At 42.9% G+C, this 24,215-nt stretch overlaps 2 protein-coding genes across 13 annotated transcripts in view; one reads left to right on the forward strand and one right to left on the reverse strand.

Moving 5' to 3' along the window:
• The first annotated feature begins 662 nt into the window (after window positions 1-662).
• preb (prolactin regulatory element binding) lies at window positions 663-14,721 on the forward strand. The gene is made up of 11 exons (XM_040008452.1): window positions 663-1,059; window positions 2,260-2,368; window positions 3,393-3,555; window positions 3,865-4,060; window positions 4,243-4,493; window positions 9,148-9,228; window positions 11,396-11,523; window positions 12,239-12,412; window positions 13,992-14,064; window positions 14,143-14,302; window positions 14,380-14,721. Exons 3-11 carry the CDS (start codon window positions 3,421-3,423, stop codon window positions 14,472-14,474), a joined length of 1,293 nt encoding a protein of 430 aa, XP_039864386.1. The 5' UTR covers window positions 663-1,059; window positions 2,260-2,368; window positions 3,393-3,420; the 3' UTR covers window positions 14,475-14,721.
• The window catches only part of hace1 (HECT domain and ankyrin repeat containing E3 ubiquitin protein ligase 1), a 32,328-nt gene continuing 22,416 nt past the window's right edge, over window positions 14,304-24,215 (reverse strand). Inside the window, exons 18-26 of one of the 12 annotated variants that reach the window (XM_040008445.1) lie at window positions 23,085-23,234; window positions 20,302-20,498; window positions 19,931-20,062; window positions 18,563-18,661; window positions 18,034-18,104; window positions 17,825-17,938; window positions 17,212-17,584; window positions 16,137-16,226; window positions 15,440-15,879 (exon numbers count right to left, since the gene is read on the reverse strand). In XM_040008445.1, coding sequence (XP_039864379.1) covers window positions 17,482-17,584; window positions 17,825-17,938; window positions 18,034-18,104; window positions 18,563-18,661; window positions 19,931-20,062; window positions 20,302-20,498; window positions 23,085-23,234 — 866 coding nt within the window. In that variant the 3' untranslated portion in view covers window positions 15,440-15,879; window positions 16,137-16,226; window positions 17,212-17,481. Of the gene's footprint in view, window positions 14,939-15,172; window positions 17,585-17,824; window positions 17,939-18,033; window positions 18,105-18,562; window positions 18,662-19,930; window positions 20,063-20,301; window positions 20,499-23,084; window positions 23,235-24,215 lie in introns of those variants that run through there. The other 11 variants (XM_040008440.1, XM_040008439.1, XM_040008438.1 and 8 more) reach the window with 11 other exon arrangements.

Raw genomic sequence — 24,215 nt, forward strand, 5'->3', positions numbered from 1 at the left:
AACAGACAAATGGTGCACAGTGATCATTTAACCAGAGGATCTACAATAACTTTAGTCAGAGATGGAGAAAGAGATAAAGCAGACAGGAAAGGAAGAAGAGAAGAACTGCAAATGACATGTAATGTGTGTTGATAAATTATGTGTTTTCATCATGTGAAACATCCTGAAAAACAAACTAACTTGTGTTATTAAAATGTTGCATGAAAATCCAGGCCAGTTTTGTGCAGGATAAACAGATTAGGTGTGTGAGCGTGTCTGCAGATGCTCAGACTGTCCCAGCTCATGGCATCTGGATCTGTTCACAGCAGCTTACTTTGATCTGCATACACACAGCTCTATAAATGCTGAGGCATTTGTAATGAAATAAGATCTTTCTCCACATTTGATCTTCATGTTCTGCCTCCTACATTTAATCTACTGAGGTCACGTTTGAATAATTAGATTTAAAACGAAATATAAAATTAGGATTCAGCTTAATCTAAATGATGAGCATGGACATTATAATAAAATGATACATTTTATATCAAATTTTATTCAGTGTATGATGACAAGATGCTCCTGTCATGGTCAGCACTGGTCTTTATTTACCCGTTGCTATGTCGAATCGTAGTTTCGGGGCTCTATTGATGATGCCTTTCTTTCCCTACTATGGCACTCAGCAGAGTGAACCTGAGCGCTTCAGTGCGTCATTCCATTGAACCACACTGAATTCACTCTGATCAGCTGTTGTGGAGCAGGAAGCTCGGAGTTGTTCAACTTAGAATTTATTTTTAAACTCAGTTTGTTGAACCTACTTCTTGGAATCAAGCCCCGGTCAACACACGACACCAGACGGTGGCGATGATGCACCGTTCGCTGTTTGCCCACCGCCATTCCTTCTTTTAAGAGAAAGAAGAAGAAATCTTAACGCCTGGTTAGCTGCTGACGTGTATGTGTCAGTGGATATTTCTGCAGCTATCGTTTAGTTCTTTCCGCGACAGTTCAAAATGAAATCATTAGATTGAGCTCGTACCTCGATGGTAAAATAAGAGCCGAGGATAGCGAGGACTATCAGCACAGGTAGGTGTCCAACATTTAAATCACTGACCGGCTAGCCGGCAGAGCTAAAGTGCTAACTGTAGCAAATACAACCGAATGCTATACATTAGCAAACCGTAGCGGTTTAAATACACCATTAACATGGTTCTGGTTCCATCGCTGCCACCGTTTCCTTTCACCTCATGGTTTTTCATTCAGTCACTGCTCAGCTGCTCTTTAAAGCACAAAGTCCGGTGACAGGCGGGCTGTGTAGCTTCTCAGCCGTCCAGGTTACAGTAGCCTTAGAGCTTGAAAGGAAGGTAACTGCACTTTTTTTCAGGGTTTTTCTTTTGTGACGACATTTCGCCTCTTCCGTTTGATCTCTCCTTCATTTCCCTTAAAACTGAACAAACGTCTTGGAGAAGGGACGAAACGTGTTCAAAAATCCAATTGACCTTCTTTTCAAGCTTATATGTGGGACTCAGTAGCTTTCTCAGTCCGACACGCCAGCACATCATCAGCTGCTTCAAGAAACACGGTTACTACATTAACCCAGAAACTAGTAATACATGAAAGAAAAGGACATCAGCCACGCAGGTTTCATTCCAATGAATAGAGTGGCTTTTACATAGTACTTAATTTAATTAGCTTTAAGCATTTCATCTGCATACAATTCATGGCCGTTTAAAGTGGATGTGAAACACTACATATATTAAGTGTAATTTGCACCATAGAGCCTTAAACACACACACAAACCCAGTCACGGCTTTAACACTGTCAGGGAAGCGAGAGTTAAGATCCTTCAGCATCGCTACAGGAGGAAAATAATGCTACATAACATTGTCTTTGATTCTTTGGGATTTATGACATGTTTTAGAGCAGGGCTACAGTGTGTATATTAGGCTAATGCATGTAGTGTTTGTGATAAGAACAAACCTCAATGTCTCAGGTGGGAAACAGTGCTAATCATAGCTGTATTTACATAATAAAATAATCCAGGGTTGGGGTTAGAGGAAGCTGAAGCATCATGCAGATTCTAACCAGCACCCAGTTATTCAGCATGAGCATTCATGCAAAACTTGTGTGTGCACATGCTTCTGCTTCACACTCAACTTGACCTGTAATGATTTGTCCATCAGTCTGCTTTGATGTTTTTCAGCCTGTTGGCTCTAGTGTTATAAAAACCCCTCACTCTTCTCATACTGTTGTATTAATATCTAAATGCTGTTTTTGCCTCCTCAGGGTAACACAAAGCGTCGCACAGCTGCACACAGGAAGGCACACAGCTGCTGCCCTCACCAGCAGCTGAACAGCAACACACACAACAGCACTTTATGAGGACTTTCCAGAGGTTAGCAAGCTCCTGTTTAAACCTGTATTTTTTGCACTATATTGGATGACTTGAAAATAGTTATAATAAAAGAAGCCAGAAGAAAGCACATTGGAGGAGCTTAAACTGATAATGGTTAGTCTTTTGCTAGAAATATAACCTGCTCAAAAAACATTAAGGGAACACTTGATGATCATCACGTATAGTCGGTTTCACTTCTGACCTTCAACTCTGGTGCAAATAAAAGTGCAAACAGGTGTGCTGGTGAGGCAACAAAACAAAAGCGACACTAAATCTTTTTACCCACTAAAATGCTCGGCGTAGCGGTCTGGAGCTCTGTTATACTGTGGACTGAAAGTAAAAATGGACGCAGCGTATGTGAGACAAAGGGAGAGATATAGAGTCTGCAGCACTGTTCCTGAAATCGGCATTAAAACCTTTACTGAGAAAAGCCAGCCTTAAACTCAGGAGTGAAGACGGGCAAACGTGGTCGCTGCTGTTTGTTTTACACAGTGAAATGATGCACAGCTCCGATTTTATATCCGATACCTGCAGCAGACGGGCGAGTCTAAAGGGGGGCATGGGGTTTCACGGCTTTCTGAACATGTTTCAACTTGAAAGTGGAATAATATAAAATATTGCATTAATATTTAAACATTTTAAAATAAAAGCTTTCTTTTTCACAAGCCAGTAAAAACATACATGGGCCATTAAACTCTGAGCCACTAACCTGAGGGTTGTAAGGTTGGACCCTGAATTATTGTTAATATGATTTCATGTCAACACCAGCAAAACACCTGTTTCCAGCAGCGTGCTCTTAACGTCACAAAGCCTTCCAAGCAGCCAGAGTGAAGGTCATTATTTTATGCTGTATCATTTTGTTTGATTGGAAATTGAAGTTGCTGGACTAGACGTGACTAAGATGGTTAATGGTTGCACTGTTTAATAAAGTTCAGGGACGCCATCAGCATCGCTCAGTGTAACCTCTGTAGCTCCAGCAGAGGGAGGACAGACGTCACAGATGAACTTACTCTGTTTTCCACAGGTGTGTCTTGGCAGCTTTGTGAGGAACAATGGGGAAGAAGAAGGTTCCAGATTTGTACAGAGCCCCCTTCCCCTTGTACTCTGTGAAAGTGGACCCTGACACAGGGCTGGTGATCATAGCAGGAGGAGGGGGGGCCTCCAAGACGGGCATAAAGAACGCTGTGGTCAGTACTGAAGATGGGTGTTGTACAGTCGCTATAGTGTTGCTGTGTCATTGTCCTGATAAGGCTCATTTATGTGATCTAATAACGTATACCAGGATGATCACAGACAGCATGCTACGGCGGTTTACATGCGCACATGAGTTCTTCTGTTCACTTGTGCTTTTCTTCTTGTATTTCTTGACTCTCTGGAAACAAACTGTAACAAAAATAGTGTTTTGAGTGTGTTTGGTGAGAGTATCCTGATACATGATGCACACTGAGTTTGTATCCATAGTACAACAGTAGCAGACTGATGTTTGTGTTTTACAGCACTTCCTGGATCTGCAGCTCGTTGGGGAATACCAGCACAGTGCCAGTCTCCTTCACTCCCATGATACTGACACACGTGCTACCATGAACATGGCTGTAGGTAAAGGTGTGATTGCTGCAGGACAGGATGGGACCTGCTGTCTGATGCAGTTTAAACAGTGCACGCAGAAAGAAGCCAAAGATGCTAACAAAGATGGTGAGGCACACTGCTACAAGCTAAATATGCTAAAATGACACCTCTTTATTGTGTCTGATTCAATTTAATGTTATATTTCCCAAACAGCAGCTACAGCACTGAGCACGAAGAAAAGGGTTTTATGGTCTGAGACAAAGACTGAACACCTTCTGTTCAAATAAAAAGTGTCCTCTGTGCTGCAGGGAAAAGCAAGCAGCAGGGTAACGCCAGGCTACGAGCTGGGAAAGGAGACAAGTGTGGACAGGATGGAGTTACACCATCTGGAAACATGTCAGATATGAAGGACGAGACGATTCACATCTCTGTGACCGCTTCAGCTGAAGTGCAGTCAGACCTGAACCCTCAGGATCCGCTTCAGAAAGTCGTCAGGTTCAGTCCTGACCAGAGCCTGCTGCTAACTGGAGGCACCGATGGGCACATCAGAGTCTGGGAGGTAAGACTCAATCATTTCAGCCACAGCTGTTAAACATATACAGTTAGCTCCGCATAGACAGAGACCATGTTTTCTTCTAATGTTGGTTCTGAACATTACCACAATGAAGAACACTTTCAGCCTTCATGCAGTGTGTGGAACAAAAAGATTGCATAAACTGAAGCATTTCTTTCAAAAACACAATCCCGTCACTTCAGCGGCTCAAAAGTAATAAATAAACTAATAAATAAAGTATTGATTTCAGGGCTCGCAAAATCGCTAGTCCGACGTCCCGGGGCTTTTTCCAGTCGGGTTACTAAAATCTATCTCAGCCCTGCCTGTCGGGCTATCATAGGAAGGTGCTTTTGCAAATGTAGCTGGGTAATTGTGTCATTAGCATTGATGAGCCTCTGTCAAAATGTGACGTATTGAAATCGCGTTTGACTTTGCGCTTGTTTGTTGCTTTCACTTTCATTTTGTGATCGCACAAACTGTATAAAGAGCGGCAGTACTGACTGATGAGTGAAAAGCCGACCACAACGCCGAAAAGTTCTGACAAATCAGACTACGAGGCAAAAAGAAAGCGCATCTTTTTTGGTTTCATGGACAAAAGAATTTCTGTGGCTGGGATATGACGAGCGAAATAACATCATGTTCTGCAGGGTGTGTCGTGAGTTTTTGAGTCGACAAGCGCCTTTGTTACTGGAACCAGTAATTTTAGGAAAGACCCCATCAGAACCCATGAGACATCTGTGCATCACAAGAAATGCATTATTGCAAAAAACATACTAAAAATAAACCAAGCACAACAAGAAGTCCTGAAAAACTGTTTAGAACTGCGTACCATGTTGCAAAGAGTGAACTACCACTGGCAAAATTTAGCAGTCTTTGCAAACTTCAGAAAGCAAATGGCCTCGATCTTGGTTCCACTTACCTCAGTGACCATGCTTGCAGAGTTTATTGGAGCAGCAGCACAAACTTCAAGACACCGGATTGAAAAGGAAATTCAAGAAAGCAGGTTCTTATCCATTCTTGCAGATGGCAGTACAGACACTGGTATAATAGAACAGGAGCTGGTTCATGTCAGGTATGTGAGGGATAATGGTGACGTAGCCACATACATGATCAAACTTCAGCCAGTCAAGAGTGCAAATGCTGCAGGTATTTTAGAGGCTTTTGATGAAGCAGCGAACACCATGGGTATCAGAGAAGATACGTGGAAAGAGGAAAGTAGTGTGTGCAACTGTTGATGGCGCTGCAGTGATGATGGGGGAGAAAACAGGAGTAGCTGGGAGACTGAAACAGAGGATACCCCACATCATAACAATCCACTGTGTGGCACACAAACTAGAGCTAGCTGTGCTGGATCGCGTGAAAGGCTGTGACTGCCTGGTGAAATTTGAAGATACACTGAAAACCATCTTTAAGATGTACTACTATTCCCCAAAGAAGCGAAGAGAGCTGACAGAGATAAGTGAGCTGCTAAATGAGAAGCTGGCACATTTCAGTGGCCTGAAGAGCACACGGTGGCTCCAAGCCGGCGGAGATGACTGAAGGCTGTGGAAAAAAATTACACTCCCACTGTTGTTCATATGGAGAACATGGCAGAAGGAAGTGATGTCAAAGCCGAGGATGCAGCCGAGGCTAAGGGGTGGTGCAGGAGATGAAGACTGAGAAATTTGTTTGCTTCCTGCATTTCATGTTGGACTACAGTACCATCTTATCCAAGTGCTGTACGGATTTTCAGCATGATAACCTAAACATCACACGAACCAATCAGTTAGTTGAGAGCACAACATCACGCTTACTCAGCCTGAAAACAAAACCAGGAGAATATCAGAAAAGCTTGGACACAAAGTTCACAGCGAACCAGGATGGTAGCATTTGCTACTGTGGAACTCAGTAACAAAAAGTCAGCCTCTGCTAGCAGAGGTGAGGGCACAGACAGAGGCACCTTTGGTGCAGAGATCCAGAAGATTATTGACAACACAGTCAAGTACATGGACAACAGATTTAAAAATCTCCATGAAAAACCTCTCTCTAGTTTCAAGGTTTTTGACCCTTCCACTCTTCCCTACCCTAGAAAAGAGTTGGCGAATTATGGGGATGAAGAGGTAGATTATCCTGTCACACATTTTGCCTGTTTGCTAGATGAGAAAGAGAAAATTCCACAAGAATGGATGGATCTAAAAATGTGGCTTGCAGAACGCCGGGGTAGCAAAGTAGATTGGTTGTACAGAGATCTCCTCTCTGAGAATCCAGAGCACCTCTCTCATATCTTGTTGCTGGTGAAATTAATGCTGACACTTGGTCCATCAGCAGCCATCTGTGAGAGAGGATTTTCTTGCATGAACCGAGTGAAGACAAACATCGTACCTCTCTACACCCCGAAACACCGAATGACTGCATGCAACTCTCCATTAATGGGGAAACGGTTGAATCTTTTTGCCCTGACAAGTCAATTCGTTTCTGGATGTTTTCTTGAAAAGGTTCAAGACACCTGGATCATAAAACCCCGACAAGAAGAAAGAGCAGTGAAATGGAGGGCAATGCACAGGAAGAGAAAGCTAATGAAGGAGATGCTATGCCCTCAACGTCGAGTGGCATTTTCTCATCCGTGACTTGAGTGGAAATGTCAGATCAGGATCTGACACAGGCTGATTCATGTCCCACACAGTTCTTACAAGTTCACAGAAATTTCTGTTCAATTAGAACCAAATATTTGAGTTGATGATTGTAATTTATATACAGTTGTTGTAATTTTTGTTTTAACAATTTTTTTGATTGATGTTTTGTTTCCTTTACAATATTATACAATAAAAATAATCTTTTTTTATTCGGGCTACTTCAATTTACTTTGGGCTATCAAAAACTGAAGAGTGACTGGCTGAAGGGCTAGCAGGGATTTAGAAACTTTGCGAGCCTTGGATCTCTAGTACTTGGTTGAGAACCCTTTGCTGGGAATGACAGCCTGGAGTCTTGAACTCATGGACATGAGCAGGTTTCCTCCTTTCTAATGCTCTGCCAGGTCTTTACTGCAGCAGCTTTGCTGTGTGTTTGTGGGTCTTTCTGTCCAAAGTCTTCAATAGTTAAATGCTTAATTGGGTTAAGATCAGCTGACTGATTTGGCCATTTGAGAATATTCCCCTTCTTTGCTTTAATAAACTCCTGGGTTTGTTTGGCTGTGTGTTTTTGGGTCATTGTCCATCTGTATTATGAAACGCCCCCCAATCAATTTGACTGGCGTTAGCTGCATTTGAGCAGACAGTTTGTCTCTGAACACGTCAGAATTAGTTTGGCTGCTTCTGTCTGTGTCACATCTATAAACACTAGTGTCCCAGCACCACTGGCAGCACCCCCAAGCCATCACAGTCTCCACTGTGCTTACAGATGTGATGGCTTTGGGTCATGAGCTGTTCCACGCCTTCTCCGTGCTTTTTTTTTTTCTTGCCATCGTTCTGGTAGAGGTGGATGTTGGTTTCATCTGTCCAAAGAATGCTTTTCCAGAACTCTGCTGGCTGTTTAGGTGTGCTCTCTTTTGTTTCGCTTTCTTTTCTTTTTTCTTTTTTTGCAAGCTCCAGTCTAGATTTTTTGTTCTTGAGACTTATGAGCGGCCTGCACCTTGCAGTAAGCTCTCTGTATTTACTTTCATGTAGTCTTCTATGGTAGACTTGGATACGCCTACCTCCTGGAGAATGTTGCTTGGTTGTGAAGGGGTTTCTCATCACCATGGAAATGATTCTGCGATCATCCACCACTGTTGTTGTGGACGTCCAGGTCTTTTTGAGTTGCTGAGTTCTCCAGTGCTTGCTTTCTTTCTCAGGATGCACCAAACTGTAGATTTTGCCGCTCCTAACAGTGTGAGTGTTTTCTCTTTCTGCAGTTTAAGGGTGGCTTGTTTCACCTGCACAGAGAGCTCCATTGACCACATGATGTCTGCTCACTGCAAAATCTTCCAAATGCAAGCACGACTCCTCAAATCAACTCCAGGTCTTTTATCCACTTGATAATGACAGAACGAAGGAATTGCCCACACCTGCCCATGAAATAGCCTTCGTCAGTTGTCCAATTACTTTTGGTCCCTTTAAAAAGAGGGTGGCACATGTTAAGGAGCTGGAACTCCTAAAACCTTCATCCAGTTTGAATGTGGATAACCTCAAATGACACTATGTCCATATTCATAATGTAACTATAACTGGAATGTTTCAGTAAACAGGTAAAATAAGTATTAATCACATCTGCAATTTTCTAAGTACATATATTTCTAAAGGTGTTACTACAGATGTTGGTAACAGCCCATCCAATCCATGCATGCAAAGAAATCAAGCATAGCTCTCTATAATGTTAATATTATGTTAAATAATGAGAAATGACACAGGGGAGCATTGAAAACATGAAGAAAGGCATGAAACCAGCTGAAATCTATCAGTCATTAGAAAGCAATCATCCAGTGCACGTCTTGTTGTTGTCAGCAACAGTGGTTACTGAAGGTAAACATGAGCACTGGGGTGATAATCTGCAAGTGGAAAGAACGTGATTTCACTATAAACCATAATAATGTATTTATTGTTTTTGAGCTCAATATTTAGTGGAGGGAGATGTTATAAGACGCTGGTGTATTTGTCCTGCAGTGGAAGAATAAAACGTTGTCTTCACCTGGTATGTCCTGTTTCAGTTTCCTTCCCTGAAGAAAAAGTTTGACTTCAAAGCACATGAAGGAGAGATCGAAGACTTGGATATAAGTCCTGGGAACAAGGTCAGTGTCAATATTTAATAACACAACTTGCACCACTAGCTACTTGATTAGGTGAACCTGTTCATCTGCTCATTAATGGAAATGTCTTATCAGCCAATCACATGGGAGCAAGCCAGTTTAGTTTTATTTATATAGCACCAAATCACAACAACAGTTGTGTCAAATCACTGTAAGGTATGTAAAGTACCCGACAATACAAAGAAAACCCCAACAGTCATATGACCCTCTATGAACAAGCATTTTGGCAACAGTTGAGAGGAAAAACTCCCTTTTAACGGGAAAAAGAGAGCCAGAGATTAATAATGACTAATAATTGCATGCAGAGTGATGGATAACCACAGAGTGAGTCTAAAGGTGAGTGAAGAAGAAACACCCAGTGCATCATGGGAATCCCCGGCAGCCTACGTCTATTGCAGCATAACTAAGGGAGGATTCAGGGTCACCTGGTCCAGCCCTAACTATATGCTTTAGCAAAAAGGAAAGTTTGAAGCCTAATCTTGAAAGTAGAGATAGTGTCTGTCTCCTGAATCCAAACTGGAAGCTGGTTCCACAGAAGAGGGGCCTGAAAACTGAAGGCTCTGCCTCCCATTCTACTTTTAAATACTCTAGGAACAACAAGTAGGCCTGCAGAGCGAGAGCGAAGTGCTCTAATAGGGTGATATGGTACTACAAGGTCATTAAGATAAGATGGGGCCTGATTATTTAAGACCTTGTATGTGAGGAGCAGGATTTTGAATTCTGGATTTAACAGGAAGCCAAAACAGGACAAATCTGCTCTCTCTTTCTAGTCCCTGTCAGGACTCTTGCTGCAGCATTTTGGATTAGCTGAAGGCTTTTCAGTGAGTTTTTAGGACTTCCTGATAATAATGAATTACAGTCGTCCAGCCTGGAAGTAATAAATGCATGAACTAGTTTTTCAGCGTCACTCTGAGACAGGATATTTCTAACTTTAGAGATGTTGCACAAATGGAAGAAAGCAGTCTTACATATGTGTTTAATATGTGCGTTGAAGGACATGTCCTGGTCAAAAATGACTCCAAGGTTCCTCACAGCGTTACTGGAGGCCAAGGATGTTTGATATAAAGGAAGGTTGGAGATTGGCCTATAATTAGCTAAGACTGCTGGGTCTAGAGATGCTTTTTGAGTAAAGGTTTAACTACAGCCAGCTTGAAGGCCTGTGGTACATAGCCGATTATTAGAGATAGGTTGATCATATTTAAGATCGAAGAATTAATTAATGGCAGGACTTCTTTGAGCAGTTTTGTAGGAATGGGGTCTAAAAGACACGTTGATGGTTTGGAGGAAGTAATTATTGAAGTTAACTCAGAAAGATCAATTAGAGAAAAAGAGTCTAACTTAACATCAATGGTACTAAGAGTAGCTGTAGATAATATTACATCTGTGGGATGATTACTGGTAATTTTTTTCTCTAATGATAAAAATGTTATTTGTGAAGAAGTTCATGAAGTCATTACTAGTTAACGTTAAAGGGATGGTTGGCTCAACAGAGCTCTGACTGTTTGTCAGCCTGGCTACAGAGCTGAAGAGAAACCTGGGGTTGTTCTTATTGTCTTCAATCAGTGATGAATAGTAAGATGTTCTGGCTTTACCAGATTGCCCCTTTTTTTTTTTTTTTATAAATAAAAGCAAAGAAGTAAAATTATTAATAAGATAATTAACCTTTGTAGCGTTCAGGTAGCTGCTCAGCAAATTTAGGTCTTTGGTTAAGATGACCTGCTAAAGAAATGTGATTTTGGGCGTGGCGTGGTTGTTGATGTCAGGACTTGAAAATAGAAGAAATTGCTGATTTACTGGGATTTTCCTGCTCAACTATCTGTCATTAGAGTGATCTGAAAAAGAGAAAATATGTCATGAACGGCAGCTCACTGTCAGAGGAGAATGGTTGAACGTTCGAGTAGACGGTCTACAGCAGCAGACTGGACTACATTTCTACAATTGCTGTTTCCAAAATTGGACAACAGAACACTGAAAAATCATCGAAATGATGACAATATAGATGTTTCAAGCACCTTGTTGAATCTGTGCCATGAAGAATTAAGGCAGCTGTGGATGCAAAAAGGGGTTCAGGCTCGTACCGGCACGGTGTAACTTAGTAGCCAGTTAGTGTAGATGGTTCATCAGTAACCTTCTGTCTGTTGTCATATAGCATCTGGTGACTGTTGGTCGGGACTTTGCCTGCAGTGTATGGAGTGGCAACCAGTTGTCTATGAGTCTTAAATGGCATGAAACCATGTCTCAAATAGATGAGAAGACCTATCGATATTTGGCTTGCAGGTAAAACCAAATCTAGCTTGTTCTTCAATCAAAGAGCATCTTAGTGCTTCATACAGTACGGTGCACCCAGAAAGCATTCATGCTTCACTTGTTCCACGTGTTGTTACAGCCTTATTCCAAAACGCATTAACACAATATCTCACAATGATACAGTGAAACAAAGTTGACTGGAAATTTGTGTAAAATTTGAAAAATATAAAATGGGACACTTCCACAAGTATTGAGTGTTTGTGACGGAGCTCCTGCGTCCTGTTTTCATCACCTGTCAGATGCATTACTCAAGAAAAGTGATGCAGCATGTTAATTATTTACTCACTAGAGAAAGTAATTTGTTACACTACTTGTTACATTGCATTGAGATCTGAAAATGGCTGTGCACTGTTGCTCCCCATCTAAGCTGACGGAGCTTCACTGCGTGTGTCAAGTTTGTAGCATTTAACAGCTGCCAGAGGTGCTTCAGCAAAGTACTGAGCAGGCTGTACTTATGTACCAGTGTGCATCTTAGTCTTTTATTTTTTAATCAACTTGCAAAGCTTCAAGCAAACTTTTCCATTTTGTGGAGTTTAGTCTGCATGTGTAAAATAAATGGAATCCATCCATAAGACTAAGAGATGAAAAAATGTGGAACAAGTGAAGTGATGAGAGTTTCTCAGGTGCACTGTACAGACGTCTGTCAGTAACAATGACTGCATGGTTGTCTGTTCGCCTGTTTCAGGTTTGGAAAGGTTGAAGACCAGAAAGATGCCCTGAGACTTTACACCGTGCAGATCCCCCATAAACGAGACAGAAAACCTCCCCCGTGCTACCTCACCAAGTGGGACGGCAGAAGCTTATTGGCCATGCTGACGGCTCCCTGCGGCACTGAGGTCATCTCCAGTCTGGCTGTCAGGTAACGGCTTCATAAATGCTGACATGCAGACTGGCTGTTGTGTTTGTTGAGATGTGGTATGACTACGATGTCTAACGAGGCCCTCGTTTCTGATTTCAGACTTTTTAATCTGATTTAGTGCGACCTAAGCTCTGCTCCTACAGAGGCTGATTATCTGCTTTAATGTTGTCACGTCCTCACTGCGTGCGACTCTGAATACTGTCGCTCCTCTGAACAAGTCTCAGATCAGACGTCCTGGCTCTAACTCACAAATACACAAGTAACTAATCAGTAAGCTGGAGAGGAAATGGCTTCTCACTAATTTAGAGCATTTTCATTTAGCCTGGAGAGAGTGTGAAAATGAGAATAGCTCCAGTTTTTTCCAGCACTGTATCCATGGCGACAAAGAGGCTCTGCTGACTGCTCCTTTTTAACCTTGAATAGTAATGACTTCATCAATAAAGTTGTAACCATTACACAAAACATGACTCATAACAATCCCATAGACTTCTTACTGTATACAGCTACTTTCAGTGATATTTATTATTTAGACTCTGTCTCTGGCTGATTTTCTGAGTTTACCTGCAGAATCACTTTTAATCTTCACCCTCCGTGTTCATTTTACCTCGTTCCTACAAGGCTGCTCAACGACATCCTGCCATTAGCTCACTCTTCGATCTTTATCACTCTTTATTAATTATGTATGCATGTACATTTAGGATGGCAATAATTAAGCTATTACTCAAAAAGCATCTCTAGACCAGCAGTCTTAGCTAATTATAGGCCAATCTCCAACCTTCCTTTATATCAAACATCCTTGAAAGAGTAGTTGTCAAACAGCTAACAGATCATCTGCAGAGGCTTATTGAAGAGTTTCAGTCAGGTTTCAGAGCTCATCACAGCACAGAAACAGCTTTAGTGAAGGTTACAAATGATCTTCTTATGGCCTCTGACAGTGATGCTTCTCCCACTGAAAACATCCAGATGAACAGAATCAACCTTTTGGGATCTTAATATTATACAGATTTACTAACTGTAACCCTCTAATTGGGGGATGGACAAGGTACCTCTGGGTTCAGGCAACAAGGATGTTGGCACTGTTCTTTAGGTCCTGTGGTTTATGTGATGGTGACTCTTGTTCTAACACGTCCTATAGTCTAAGGAGCTTGGTAAGAAAAGTGTCTGGACCTCTTTAAGTTGCTTGAAGACGTTTCACCTCTCAAGCAACTTAAGGAAGTACAGACACTTTTCTTACCAAGCTCCTTAGACTACGATGACCTGGATGACCGAGAACCTTCACAGACAACACGTCCTATAGATGTTTACATTGGATAGTGTGGAGGCACTGCTCCATCTCTGTACTGCTTTAGCCTTAGCTGTCTTTTAGACGTCCCCTTTACTAATTTTCATCACTAAACTGGACCTCTGAACTAAGATGGCGACCACAACAATGCTAAAGTCAAGGTCTTCAGTCAGCAACCATTAGCTGTGCACATCTTTTATCAAAAGTGATTAGTGTTTCTCTGAAAGCACGTTTGCGTAGCATATTGAGTTTGGAAAGGCAAGTCGGACTTGAAGCTGTTTGCTTTCTTCCTTGTAGTGACTCTGGAACATTTCTTGGCCTTGGAACTGTGACAGGATCAGTAGCAATCTACATCGCGTTCTCCCTACAGGTGACACGCTGCACTTACAGATGCATAAATCCAACAAGCAGCCATGTTTTTAACTTATAACGTGGTGTTTGTATGCAGAGGCTGTATTATGTGCATGAATCACACGGCATCGTGGTGACAGACCTGGCCTTCCTGCCTCACTCCATGAAAGGCAAGAACATCAAGGGGAACAATGAAACAGCCCTGCTGAGTGTAGCTGTGGACAGTCGCTGCCAACTACACCGTGTTGCCAGAAGAAGTAAGTCTTGCATCATCATTTATTAAACATGTCTCATAATCTCAGAGCCTGTTCATCATTTCCTGTGTTCTCTCCAGGATACTTCCCTGTTTGGCTGGTGTTGTTCTTCTGTGGTGTCCTGGTGGTGGGAGTCGTTCTCCTCCTACAGCACCTCTTTCCAGGGTTTATTTAAGTCGTACATGTTGCCACGAATGAGCATTTAATCATCTCTCTGCATCGGCGGACCTGAGTTCAGCCTTCATGTGTCCCATCACTGCACCGTTACTAAACCAAACCTGGACAGAGTTAAAGGTTTATCATCGTTTAAAAGCCGGGATTTTCATTGGATTGTTTTGTGAGGACTGTAAAAGTTTTTACTCACGTTGCCTTTTATTAAAAAAACGTTCACAGTGAATGATCCATTGACTTTGAATAACTTTTAAAAAATGTTGGCAGCAGAGACATGAATGATGACAGAAGCTGCTCGTTGGTTAAACATGTTTTTGTCTGGATTCAGCTCAATATAAATAAAAATGAATCAAACTGAAATTGTCTTTCATTGGACGTCTGAATTCAGACGTTTCCTGTGCGAGCTTGTGTCGTGTTGCAGAAGAATAGCAAGTCTGGCTTTATGAACACCTGAACAGCTTCTTCAGCCTAAGGACAAAAATAAGACTTAAAAAACAACCTGATTCCATTTGGTTAAATAAAAGAATAAAAACTAATAAAAACCAATGATTTTAGCAGTTTACTTTGTGCTTCACAACAGTGACTGTTCAAGCTCTAAATTTTACAGCAGTTAGTTTTAAAACCCTGAAGTTTATTTGAGCACAGTAGAAACTTGCTATTGAACTCATCCAACAGGTAAACGTCTCAGATGACCAGACAAACCTTTGATTGTTGGGTCTTAAAAGTATTGTTTCTTGAGGCGACTGTTTGGTCCTGCGTGAATAAAACAACCACATGCACATAAAGGTTATTTTAATTTATAAAGACACTGGCTGTAAACAGCTGGCCTGAGACACAACAGACCAACAGGACTAATCATTAGTGATAGTATGTCTTCATCAATAAACTGCAAACTTGCCTTCTCGTTAAAGAGCTCGAGCTCTTGTTGCATTAAGCAGTAGCTTTATTTCAATGATCTTAATATTTTTCCTACTATCAGCTGTCACGATGTTTCAGCCTGTCGCCTGGGCCTGGATAAGGTACCTCTGGGTTCTGGTAACAGGGATGTTGGTGCCTTTGTGGATGGGTCTGGTTGTAGCACATCCTGCAGATGTTCGCACTGGGATCTGGGTAGTGTGAAAGCTGCACCAAAAACTGCATGTACTTTAATATGCTGTTTCCCCTCTCCTTTCAAAACTGCATGCCCAAAGTATTTTCCTAGAATATTATTTGGAAAGTTGTTACAGCCTCACTCAAAAATGCATGAAATCTTCACATCACACACAGTGCAGAGAAGTGATTGTGTGAATATTAGACAACGCTTCAGTAGAAAGGACACACAAACAAGTATACCTGCCCAACTAAGAGTTTTCTTTCTTGTTCAAACTTCTTCCACCGATGGAGGACGCTGATGTTTGGACGCTTCAATCCTGCAGAAATATTTGTACTTATTCTCAGCATGATGTATATTTTACAGTACTGCCTAAATTCTTAATTTATGATTAAAAACCAGCTTCTATTGGTTCTTGGCTTTAAAAAATAAAATCAGTCACCTATTTAAAAAAATGCTAATGGTTGATATTTCCTACCTCTTGAGCTTCAGTAGGTGGCACTAATGTGACGGTGCAGGTCCTGGTAGAGGAGCTGCTAACATGAACACTGTTTATGGGATTTAAACAGTAGTTACCTGTTGGTCTAAACTGATGACCGGAGTGCAGAGCTCATGTCGTGGCCATTTACACCTGTCCAGGCAAACAACCTGCTGGTAACCCCGCCCCTTTTAAAAAAAAACCCAAGTACAAACGTTTGCCTCTGCTGCTTAATGGCAACATGTCCGAGTGTTATTAGATAAAATCTCAAAGACAAACATCAGCAAAAATATCAATACACACCAGCAACACCAGTATCTATATAAAAACACATTTCAGGCTTGGAATTGAAAAAATATGACAGATTAAATGATCTCTACATTATTTATATGCTCCCTTTACAAAGAGGAAAAATACAGCAAGCTGATACATTAATGGCACGATGCCCATCTCTTTTAACGCAGTGTTGTATCAACAATAACAAAAACTGAAAAAGAGTCCTGCTTTCAAAACGTGGATTCTCTTCATCATCATCAGTGCTTTCAGCGGGGGAAACGTTTCATCACCCATCCAGCTGACTTTGGTTTCAGCTTTCAGGGAGGAGCCTAAAAGAAGGTTTAAATGACAAAATCTTATTGAATACAGTTTTAGCGGCGCCATGACAACGTAGGACAAATCTGTCAAAGGAGGCGCCGCCTGTAAGAGGACATGGAGTCTACATGTTTACAGACTTGTTCCATGTTTCAAACTTTACGTTTCGTTGCTCAGGTTGGGTTTTTGATACTTTGTGCAGTTGGTTGCTGTGTTGGCTTACTGAGTCATCTAAGAAATAAATGGCAAACGATTACGACTATTTTTGGTCATTTAATTATAAAACCAAAGGTATCAAAAACCGTTCACTGTTATTGGCCCAGGTATCAAACAGTTACACAATACTGGCCCAAAGAGTAAACGAACGATGAAGGCCTGAGACGGCACAAAAACAAAACGTGATTCCATATATTGTACCGTTCATGTGATAATGTTTATGATGCACTTTGATATATAATCTCAACACAATGTGTGTTGGTATGTGTTTTCAGTACAAAATGTATCTTCTAAATAATGTTTTAATCCTAAATAAATATCTGCATGAAAAACAGTCCATTTAAATACATGATTTGCATAAATCACCTAAAAATGAAATGCTGGGTGCTGGTTTAGCTCAGTGGGATGAGGAGGCGACCACATGCTGCAGGTTCTCCCTCTGCAGTCCTGTCAGTCTCTGCTGTGTCTCCAATGAAAGCTGAAAAATGAAATCCTGGCACAGGCGTGAAGGGAGATCTGGATCTGTTTAAGGATTTTCCCTGTTTATCCAGCACAAGAAGCAGCTGACTGCAAAAGGGTCGTCTGTGGAGGAGGAAGGAGGTGGAGGCTGGAGACGGTCAAACCTGCAGACACTGCTCAGGCCATGGTATAGCCATAGCTCCCACAGTGCAAAGCCACCAGCAGGCGGTCCCTCAGGACCTCCATGCTTGGGTATTCTGGAAGTTTCAGCATGTTGATACTGTGGAGGGGGTAAAGGCGCCATGACCAACACAGCAGGGGAACAGCTCATTCTTTACCAAAACAACTGCAGCTATATTAATTACCTGTATGCTTGGTTTGAAACTTTCTAAGAAAGAAATGATTTTATGTACTTTTCCCAGTATTTATTATATTTATATGTAATTTCTCTCTATTGGAAAATGAAGGGGGAATTAGAAAATGATAGCAGGATGGAAAAAAGAGATCTGTTTCTAATTACCAGGTACTCGAGGTAGGCAGCAGGTTGGAGGTGTACGGGACTGCAGCAATAGTGAATTTCTGTAAACCGCTCCCACCCATCAGGTAGGCAAATCCTCCATGAGGAACCCTGGAACTGGACGAGGATTATATTAGCACCATTCCCTTTAAAAGGCATTTACACGTTTCTATATTTAAAAAAAAACTGTAGAAGGAATCGAGCTGACAAACCTTCCCGTGACAAACTGAAGCAAGAGAACCCTCTCCTCCTGGGTCAGGCCCGTCACCACGTCCCAGAACCACTAGGGGGGAGGAAAGCTAATTAGCTGGCAGCTAAAGGACATCCTCATATTACTGACAATGACGAACTTCACTCTGTCTTTTCCTACAGAGCCATGAAGTAAACGTTTCCCTATAATCAGTGCTGTGTTCAAAATTAAGCAGAGCGTGACAAATTAAAGCGATGTGTAAACTCCATGTCAGCTTCACGTATTGTAGAGTAAAATTTTAATGTGAGAGGAAATCAGAGCAGGTGAAGAGATTCTCTGGTCAAAATTAGGAAACACTCGGTTTAAAGTGCAGTCACAGGCACAGACTCAGTGTTTTTCAGGAATTTCAAAAGTTATTTTTTATAGTTTTGCATTATTGAGTTCTTTTGCAATTCTTTACAAAGTACTCAATAAAAATGTGAAGGTGTCTCTGGTTGACTCAGGTCTTGTGTTCAAGGATTTGGTTCTTGTGTGGTAGCAGAGGGGCCCACCTGGATGACTGGCTCCTGAGTGTCATATCCACTGGTGTACTCAGTGTTCCTACACCAGTCCTGCACATCAATCTCGGGCATCCCTGATAGTAGGAGCTCCTGTATGTGTGCACGTACACGCAGCGACGCAGCAACGTGCACACAGAGAGAAAAGAAAAGATACTAACTGAGACAGACACAACAGGAGAGCACAGAGCTCCTCCCACAGTTCAGTGGTTGGTTGAGCAATACACTCACACATGCTCACTAGGGCTGCCACGATTAGTCTACTAGTCACGATTACGTTGACTATCAAAATCGTCGACGACTGATTTAATAGTCTTCATTAGGCCTTCATTTCCCCAGATTTGAAGGATGGGTCGGGTGTATACTTCGTGGCCCAACCTATCCCAGAATTCTTAGCGCGGCCCAGCTCAGTTTCCAACAATGGCGGCAGCTAGTTAGTTTTAATATTACTCTTATTATTCTTTCTGGGTCACAAAATAAACGTTTAACATATTTTCATGGAGAATGTAGCTGTGTAAACTTCAAATATCTGCTCAGTTTATCAAGACACCACATATTTTCAAAAGCGCTCCGACGTTTTCGGAGACGTCTGTTACCCACTAGCTCGATAGCTAGCCGGGAGGTCAAGGGTCACTAGAGCCGTGAGAACACCGGACTCCCGGCAAATCGTCTTCAAACCCACCGCCGTCTTTTGCTACTCAGGTTAAACATGATATATGAGTCACTTAGATAACTTAAAATGTTATTGTTTGGCTTTTTTCAGTCTTTTATTTGTTCCTGAGTAAATCGGTTTGGCTGAGATTAAAGTTATAGTTTTTACACAGCTGAATAAACGTCAAGCAGACAGCTGATCATCAGAAGTGTGAGATGCTCCAGAATTTACTCCGGTGTCCTGTTATATTTTAGATAGCAAGGAGTTTATTAAACTTCACCGAAACAATCTGCAAATTTCATTAAAATTTAACAAACTATCATCTTGTCTTTATTGTTAGTTAGCACATACCTGAAACACTTAAAGCTGTAAGCTAATGATAGTTATATAAGAGCAGATGCTGCTGGTGCAATAAGCTGTACGCTGTACCTCCAATGGATGATGATCTGATTGGTCGACTAATTACAAAAATAATTGGTGACAAGTCGACTATCAAAACAATCGCTTGTGGCGGCCCTAATACTCACACACTGCAGTGTGAGTATGTGTGACTATGGCCATTTTACCAAACACACACGCTGGATGGTGGATTTAATGCTGTTAAACCAAGCAGCCTAAAACCTCATGGTGTTGAGGTCTGAATGTGGTGCCAGTAAGGAAAGAACAAGGATAAAACTAACAAGAAGAGTAACTTGAGGAGGAGGACTAACCAGTTCATATTCGTCAAAGAGCTGAATGAGCGAGGCGGGGATGAAGGTGTGGAATCCCTGCAGGAATGCATTGATCTGAGGCTGGATGGCTCGAGTCATCCTCAGCTCTGTCACTAGCTGCACATACTCGGCCTAACAGAAGAGGCACACAAAGACACCAAACCTGAAGAGATGCCGACTGACAGAAATGGAAAAGACAGAGTTTATACATACATGTCATTTTTAGCACTCTGCTTTAAGCAACAGCAACAGGAAACACTGAGGCACATATAGCTGACATACAGTGTTATGCTTCATCCCTTCACCAACCAAATAAGTTCCTGCATTCCACTGACACTGGGACACGTCAGACTGTATTTGTGGTGACTGACCTTGTTGTCCTGGGTGACCAGGATGCTGGTCCCTCCAGGTTTTAGTGGCACTTCCTCCATCGCCCCGAACACATCAGTCTCTACTGAGAAGGTGAGCTCCAGGCCCAGATCGCTGATGTCATTGTCCAAGATCCACTGCAGATTCTTAGCATACTCTGGATCGATAGAAGACACGTCCTGGTAATTCACAGGGATACCTGTGAAACGCACAAGACAAGACGTCACCACACAACGTAGCACTAGAAACAAAAACACTGGAGCCAAGGAGGTGATATAATCTGACATTTAAAAAAAAGTCATATTACACTATAAAATATGGGGAATTTGGACGCCATGTCAACACCTCATCCTCATTGTGCTCCTCATCCTGCTGAAAGAGGGCCCGACAATCAGGGTGTGCATGGTCTGCACCAGTGGTTGTGTAGATGGTACATCGCCTGAGGCATCACACTGCCTCTGCTGGCTTGCTGTTTTCCCATAGTGCATTCTGACACCAGATGTTCCCTCAGGTGGGCGACGTAAAAGAAAACATGATTCATCGGATTAAGCCACTTTCTTCCATTGCTCCAGTTATGATGCTCATGTGGCCATTATTAGCATTTTTAGCGGTAGACACGGCTCAGCAGGAACAACCCTGACTGGTCTGCAGCCATGCAGCCCCATGTGCAACAAAAAGTGATTCACTGTGTATTCTGACACCTTTGCATCAGAACCAGCATTAAAACAGTACCTTATTTGTTGGATCGGAGCCTACAGGCATCACTCCCCACACGAATCAGTGTGCCCATGGCCTTGCACTGGTTCTTTTGCTCGATGTTTCACTATGGGAATGACCTTGGCATGATCAGCTCCAGTGACATCGTGTGTCCATGACAGATCTGTCGAGATGTGGTCAGGGCTCCGCCCCATCATTCTAGCATGGCCAACCAGACGTGTTAGCTGTGCTTAATATGTCCTCAAAAGAAATGAACTCATAGTTACATTCTGTAGAACAGCAATCACATCGAAGAAAGCTGTTCCAGCAGTTTCCTGGTTTTAGTTAGCAGCGTACCCAACGTTTGTGTAACTTGGGCTAACGCATTATGGCAAGCCTTTTTAGTGTCTAGCTAGCATCAGCTTGTTAGTAGGCCACAAACCATGCTAGTGTCACACCACATTAGATGGTTAGCTGATTCTAGGGTTTGGCTAGCATTAGATTTGTCACTACCCGATCCGTACCGGAAACCCGATCCGTACCATGTATGTGCAAATCTTACGTCTCTTCTGAGCTGGCTAGTAGAACTCAGCTAACGTGCCATGACATGTTGATTCTCACAGCAACTAGCTCGGCCTTAACCCCAGCTGCTAGTGCTTGCTACAAACAAGCAACCCTGGTGTAGCTTAGTTTCACCCCTTTCTGTTACCATGACTACGGCTCCTACCCACGCTGGTCAGACTGAAGGCCAAAGAGGCGTCATCCCACCTGTCCATTATGTGGTGCCCCGATTAAGAGCAGGGACACTCACCTGTGTACATTTGTAATGGCACTAAACATGGCCAGGCTTCTCTGGCGGACCCTCGAGGCTGCCCCCACTGTGCTGAGATGCCACAGAAGGTCTTGGAATGGAGGTTGAGAGTAGCAGGGACTAACTGTCAGGGTGCCTGCTTGCCAGCTGCTACTGCTGCAGGTGATACGCATCATCTACGAGCCACCACGAGCTGGGCAGACATGATTGAGAAAGATCCCCCCCACTCTCCTAACATTTGAGGTCCTCCTGGATCAAAACATGACTGAGCTGGGTGGCAAGGACACAGAGAGTGATGCCAACTCCAACCTCATCAACCTAGGGAACATGGAGGAGGAGGAGGACTCCACGTTCCCTGCAGAGCAGTGCAGATCACCAAATGGGGCAGAAGTTGCACCCCCAGTAGACACCAACTTGTATGAGGTCTGAATACCTAGTTGCCAAGCTAGTAGTCCCATGGCCAGCGGCCTAAGATATTTAAAGGGGAAAACACAACCTGTGTGGTGGCAAGAGCCTTCCACCAGCAAAGAAGCTTCTACCAGCAGTCCCAGTTGGCATGAAAGAAATGAGGCACTTCTGTTCAACCCATTTTAAGAGCAAGCTTCTGACCCAGGGGTGCTGGGTCACAAGCTGGAGATCCAAGAGATGGGTGACCAAACCCAGGGCAGCAAGGCAATCTCAGCTTCTTCTAACATATCTCTGCCCAGGAAGACAGATCGCCTCAACACATTCTTCCTATCAAAGGATGCACAGGTATATATGTAAGGATAAGCGAGTTTGGTGTGGAATAACTTGACTGGTCTACACAGGCCAATCCACAGAGTCCTGACCTCGACCTGACAGAACACCTTTGGGATACGTTGGAGCGGAGACTGCGAGCCAGGCCTGCTCATCTAACATCTGTGTGTGACCTTACAAATATGCTTCTGGATCAAAAATTCCCATAGACCTCATGGAAAGCCTTCCCAAGAGTTGAAGCTGTTATAACTGCAAAGAGTGAACCGACTGTATGTGAAATCCTATGGATTACAAATGGGATGCCACTCAGGTTCATATGCACGTTAAGGCAGATGAGCTAATATTTTTGTCAATACATTAAATTAAAGGCATGGGACATATTAAACTGTTTCTGGATATTATCACTTACAGTCTAATTTTTCCACAGATCCTGGAGAAACATTGAAGGGACTTTCTCATCAGTCTGGTGTTTGGTGCAAAACTCAAACTTTATTATTTAAAGGTAATTAACATCAGGTATTAGCAACCAAAGTTTCTTACCGAGTATGTGTTTGTAGAATGAGCGTGTGAAGTAGATGTTGACCAGCTGCCGGTGGTACAGAGCGAGACCCAGAATCTGACCTGCGAATCGAAAGTAGTTCAGATGGTCTGGGTTCACTGATGAGTTGCTGTTGGGTTGAAACGTTGTACCTGTGGATCATAGACACAATTTGTGATAAACAGGTGTGTGTGTGTAAGTACACTTTGTTTGTTTCAGCGTCTTAGAGTGACTCATCCTGAGACACTTGCGTCTGCTGGTGGAGCCTTGGCTGGACCCCCTGCAGTTTGCTTATCAACCCGCATCGTGTGGAGGATGCCACCATCTACCTGCTGGACCAGGCTTATTCTCACCTGGACATTGTTGGGAGCACTGTGAGGGTCATGTTCTTTGACTTCTCTAGTGCTTTTAACACGATCAGACCATCACTGCTGGGGAATAAGCTCACAGAAATGCAGGTGGACGCCCCACTGGTAGGTTGGATCACGGACTATTTAACAAGTCGACCACAGCATGTTCGGCTGAAGGGCTGCCACTCAGATAACATCCTGAGCAGCACGGGGGCGCCGCAGGGGACGGTCCTATCACCCTTCCTCTTCACCCTCTACACGTCTGACTTCAGGTACAAGTCACAGTCATGTCATCTGCAGAAACTCTCTGATGACTCAGCCATTGTGGGCTGTATCAGACGGACAGGAGGAGGAGTGCAGGAGTGTGGTGGACAGCTTTGTCGAGTGGTGTGAGCTTAACCATCTACAACTTAACATCACAAAGACAAAGGAACTGATCATGGACTTTAGGAAGCTGGCGTCTCCTCCTACCCCTGTCACCGTCAGAGGGGCTGATGTGGAGATCGTGGAGGACTACCAGTACCTGGGGTAAACACTGTAAACTGGACTGGACCAAGAACACCAATGCTGTCTTTAAAAAAGGGCAGAGTCGGCTTTTCCTGCTGAGGCGGCTCAGATCCTTTAATGTTTGTAGGAAAATGCTGACCATGTTTATCACTCTGTGGTGGAGAGCGCTGTGTTCTTTGCAGCTGTGTGCTGGGGCAGTGGGGTGAAGACAGCCGATGCCAACAGGCTGAACAAGCTGGTTAAACAGGCTGGTTCTGTCCTGGGTGTCAGACTGGA

This window comes from Simochromis diagramma, unplaced genomic scaffold (assembly GCF_900408965.1).
Source record: "Simochromis diagramma unplaced genomic scaffold, fSimDia1.1 OVJJ01000313.1, whole genome shotgun sequence".
Taxonomy (NCBI): domain Eukaryota; kingdom Metazoa; phylum Chordata; class Actinopteri; order Cichliformes; family Cichlidae; genus Simochromis; species Simochromis diagramma.

Excerpts from the sequence above, each read along its gene's own strand:
- preb (XM_040008452.1), top strand. The coding sequence starts at position 3,421 with ATGGGGAAGAAGAAGGTTCCAGATTTGTACAGAGCCCCCTTCCCCTTG. Across the intron at positions 3,556-3,864 it reads CGGGCATAAAGAACGCTGTG|CACTTCCTGGATCTGCAGCT; the intron begins GTCAGTACTGAA and ends TGTGTTTTACAG. Across the intron at positions 4,494-9,147 it reads GGCACATCAGAGTCTGGGAG|TTTCCTTCCCTGAAGAAAAA; the intron begins GTAAGACTCAAT and ends GTCCTGTTTCAG.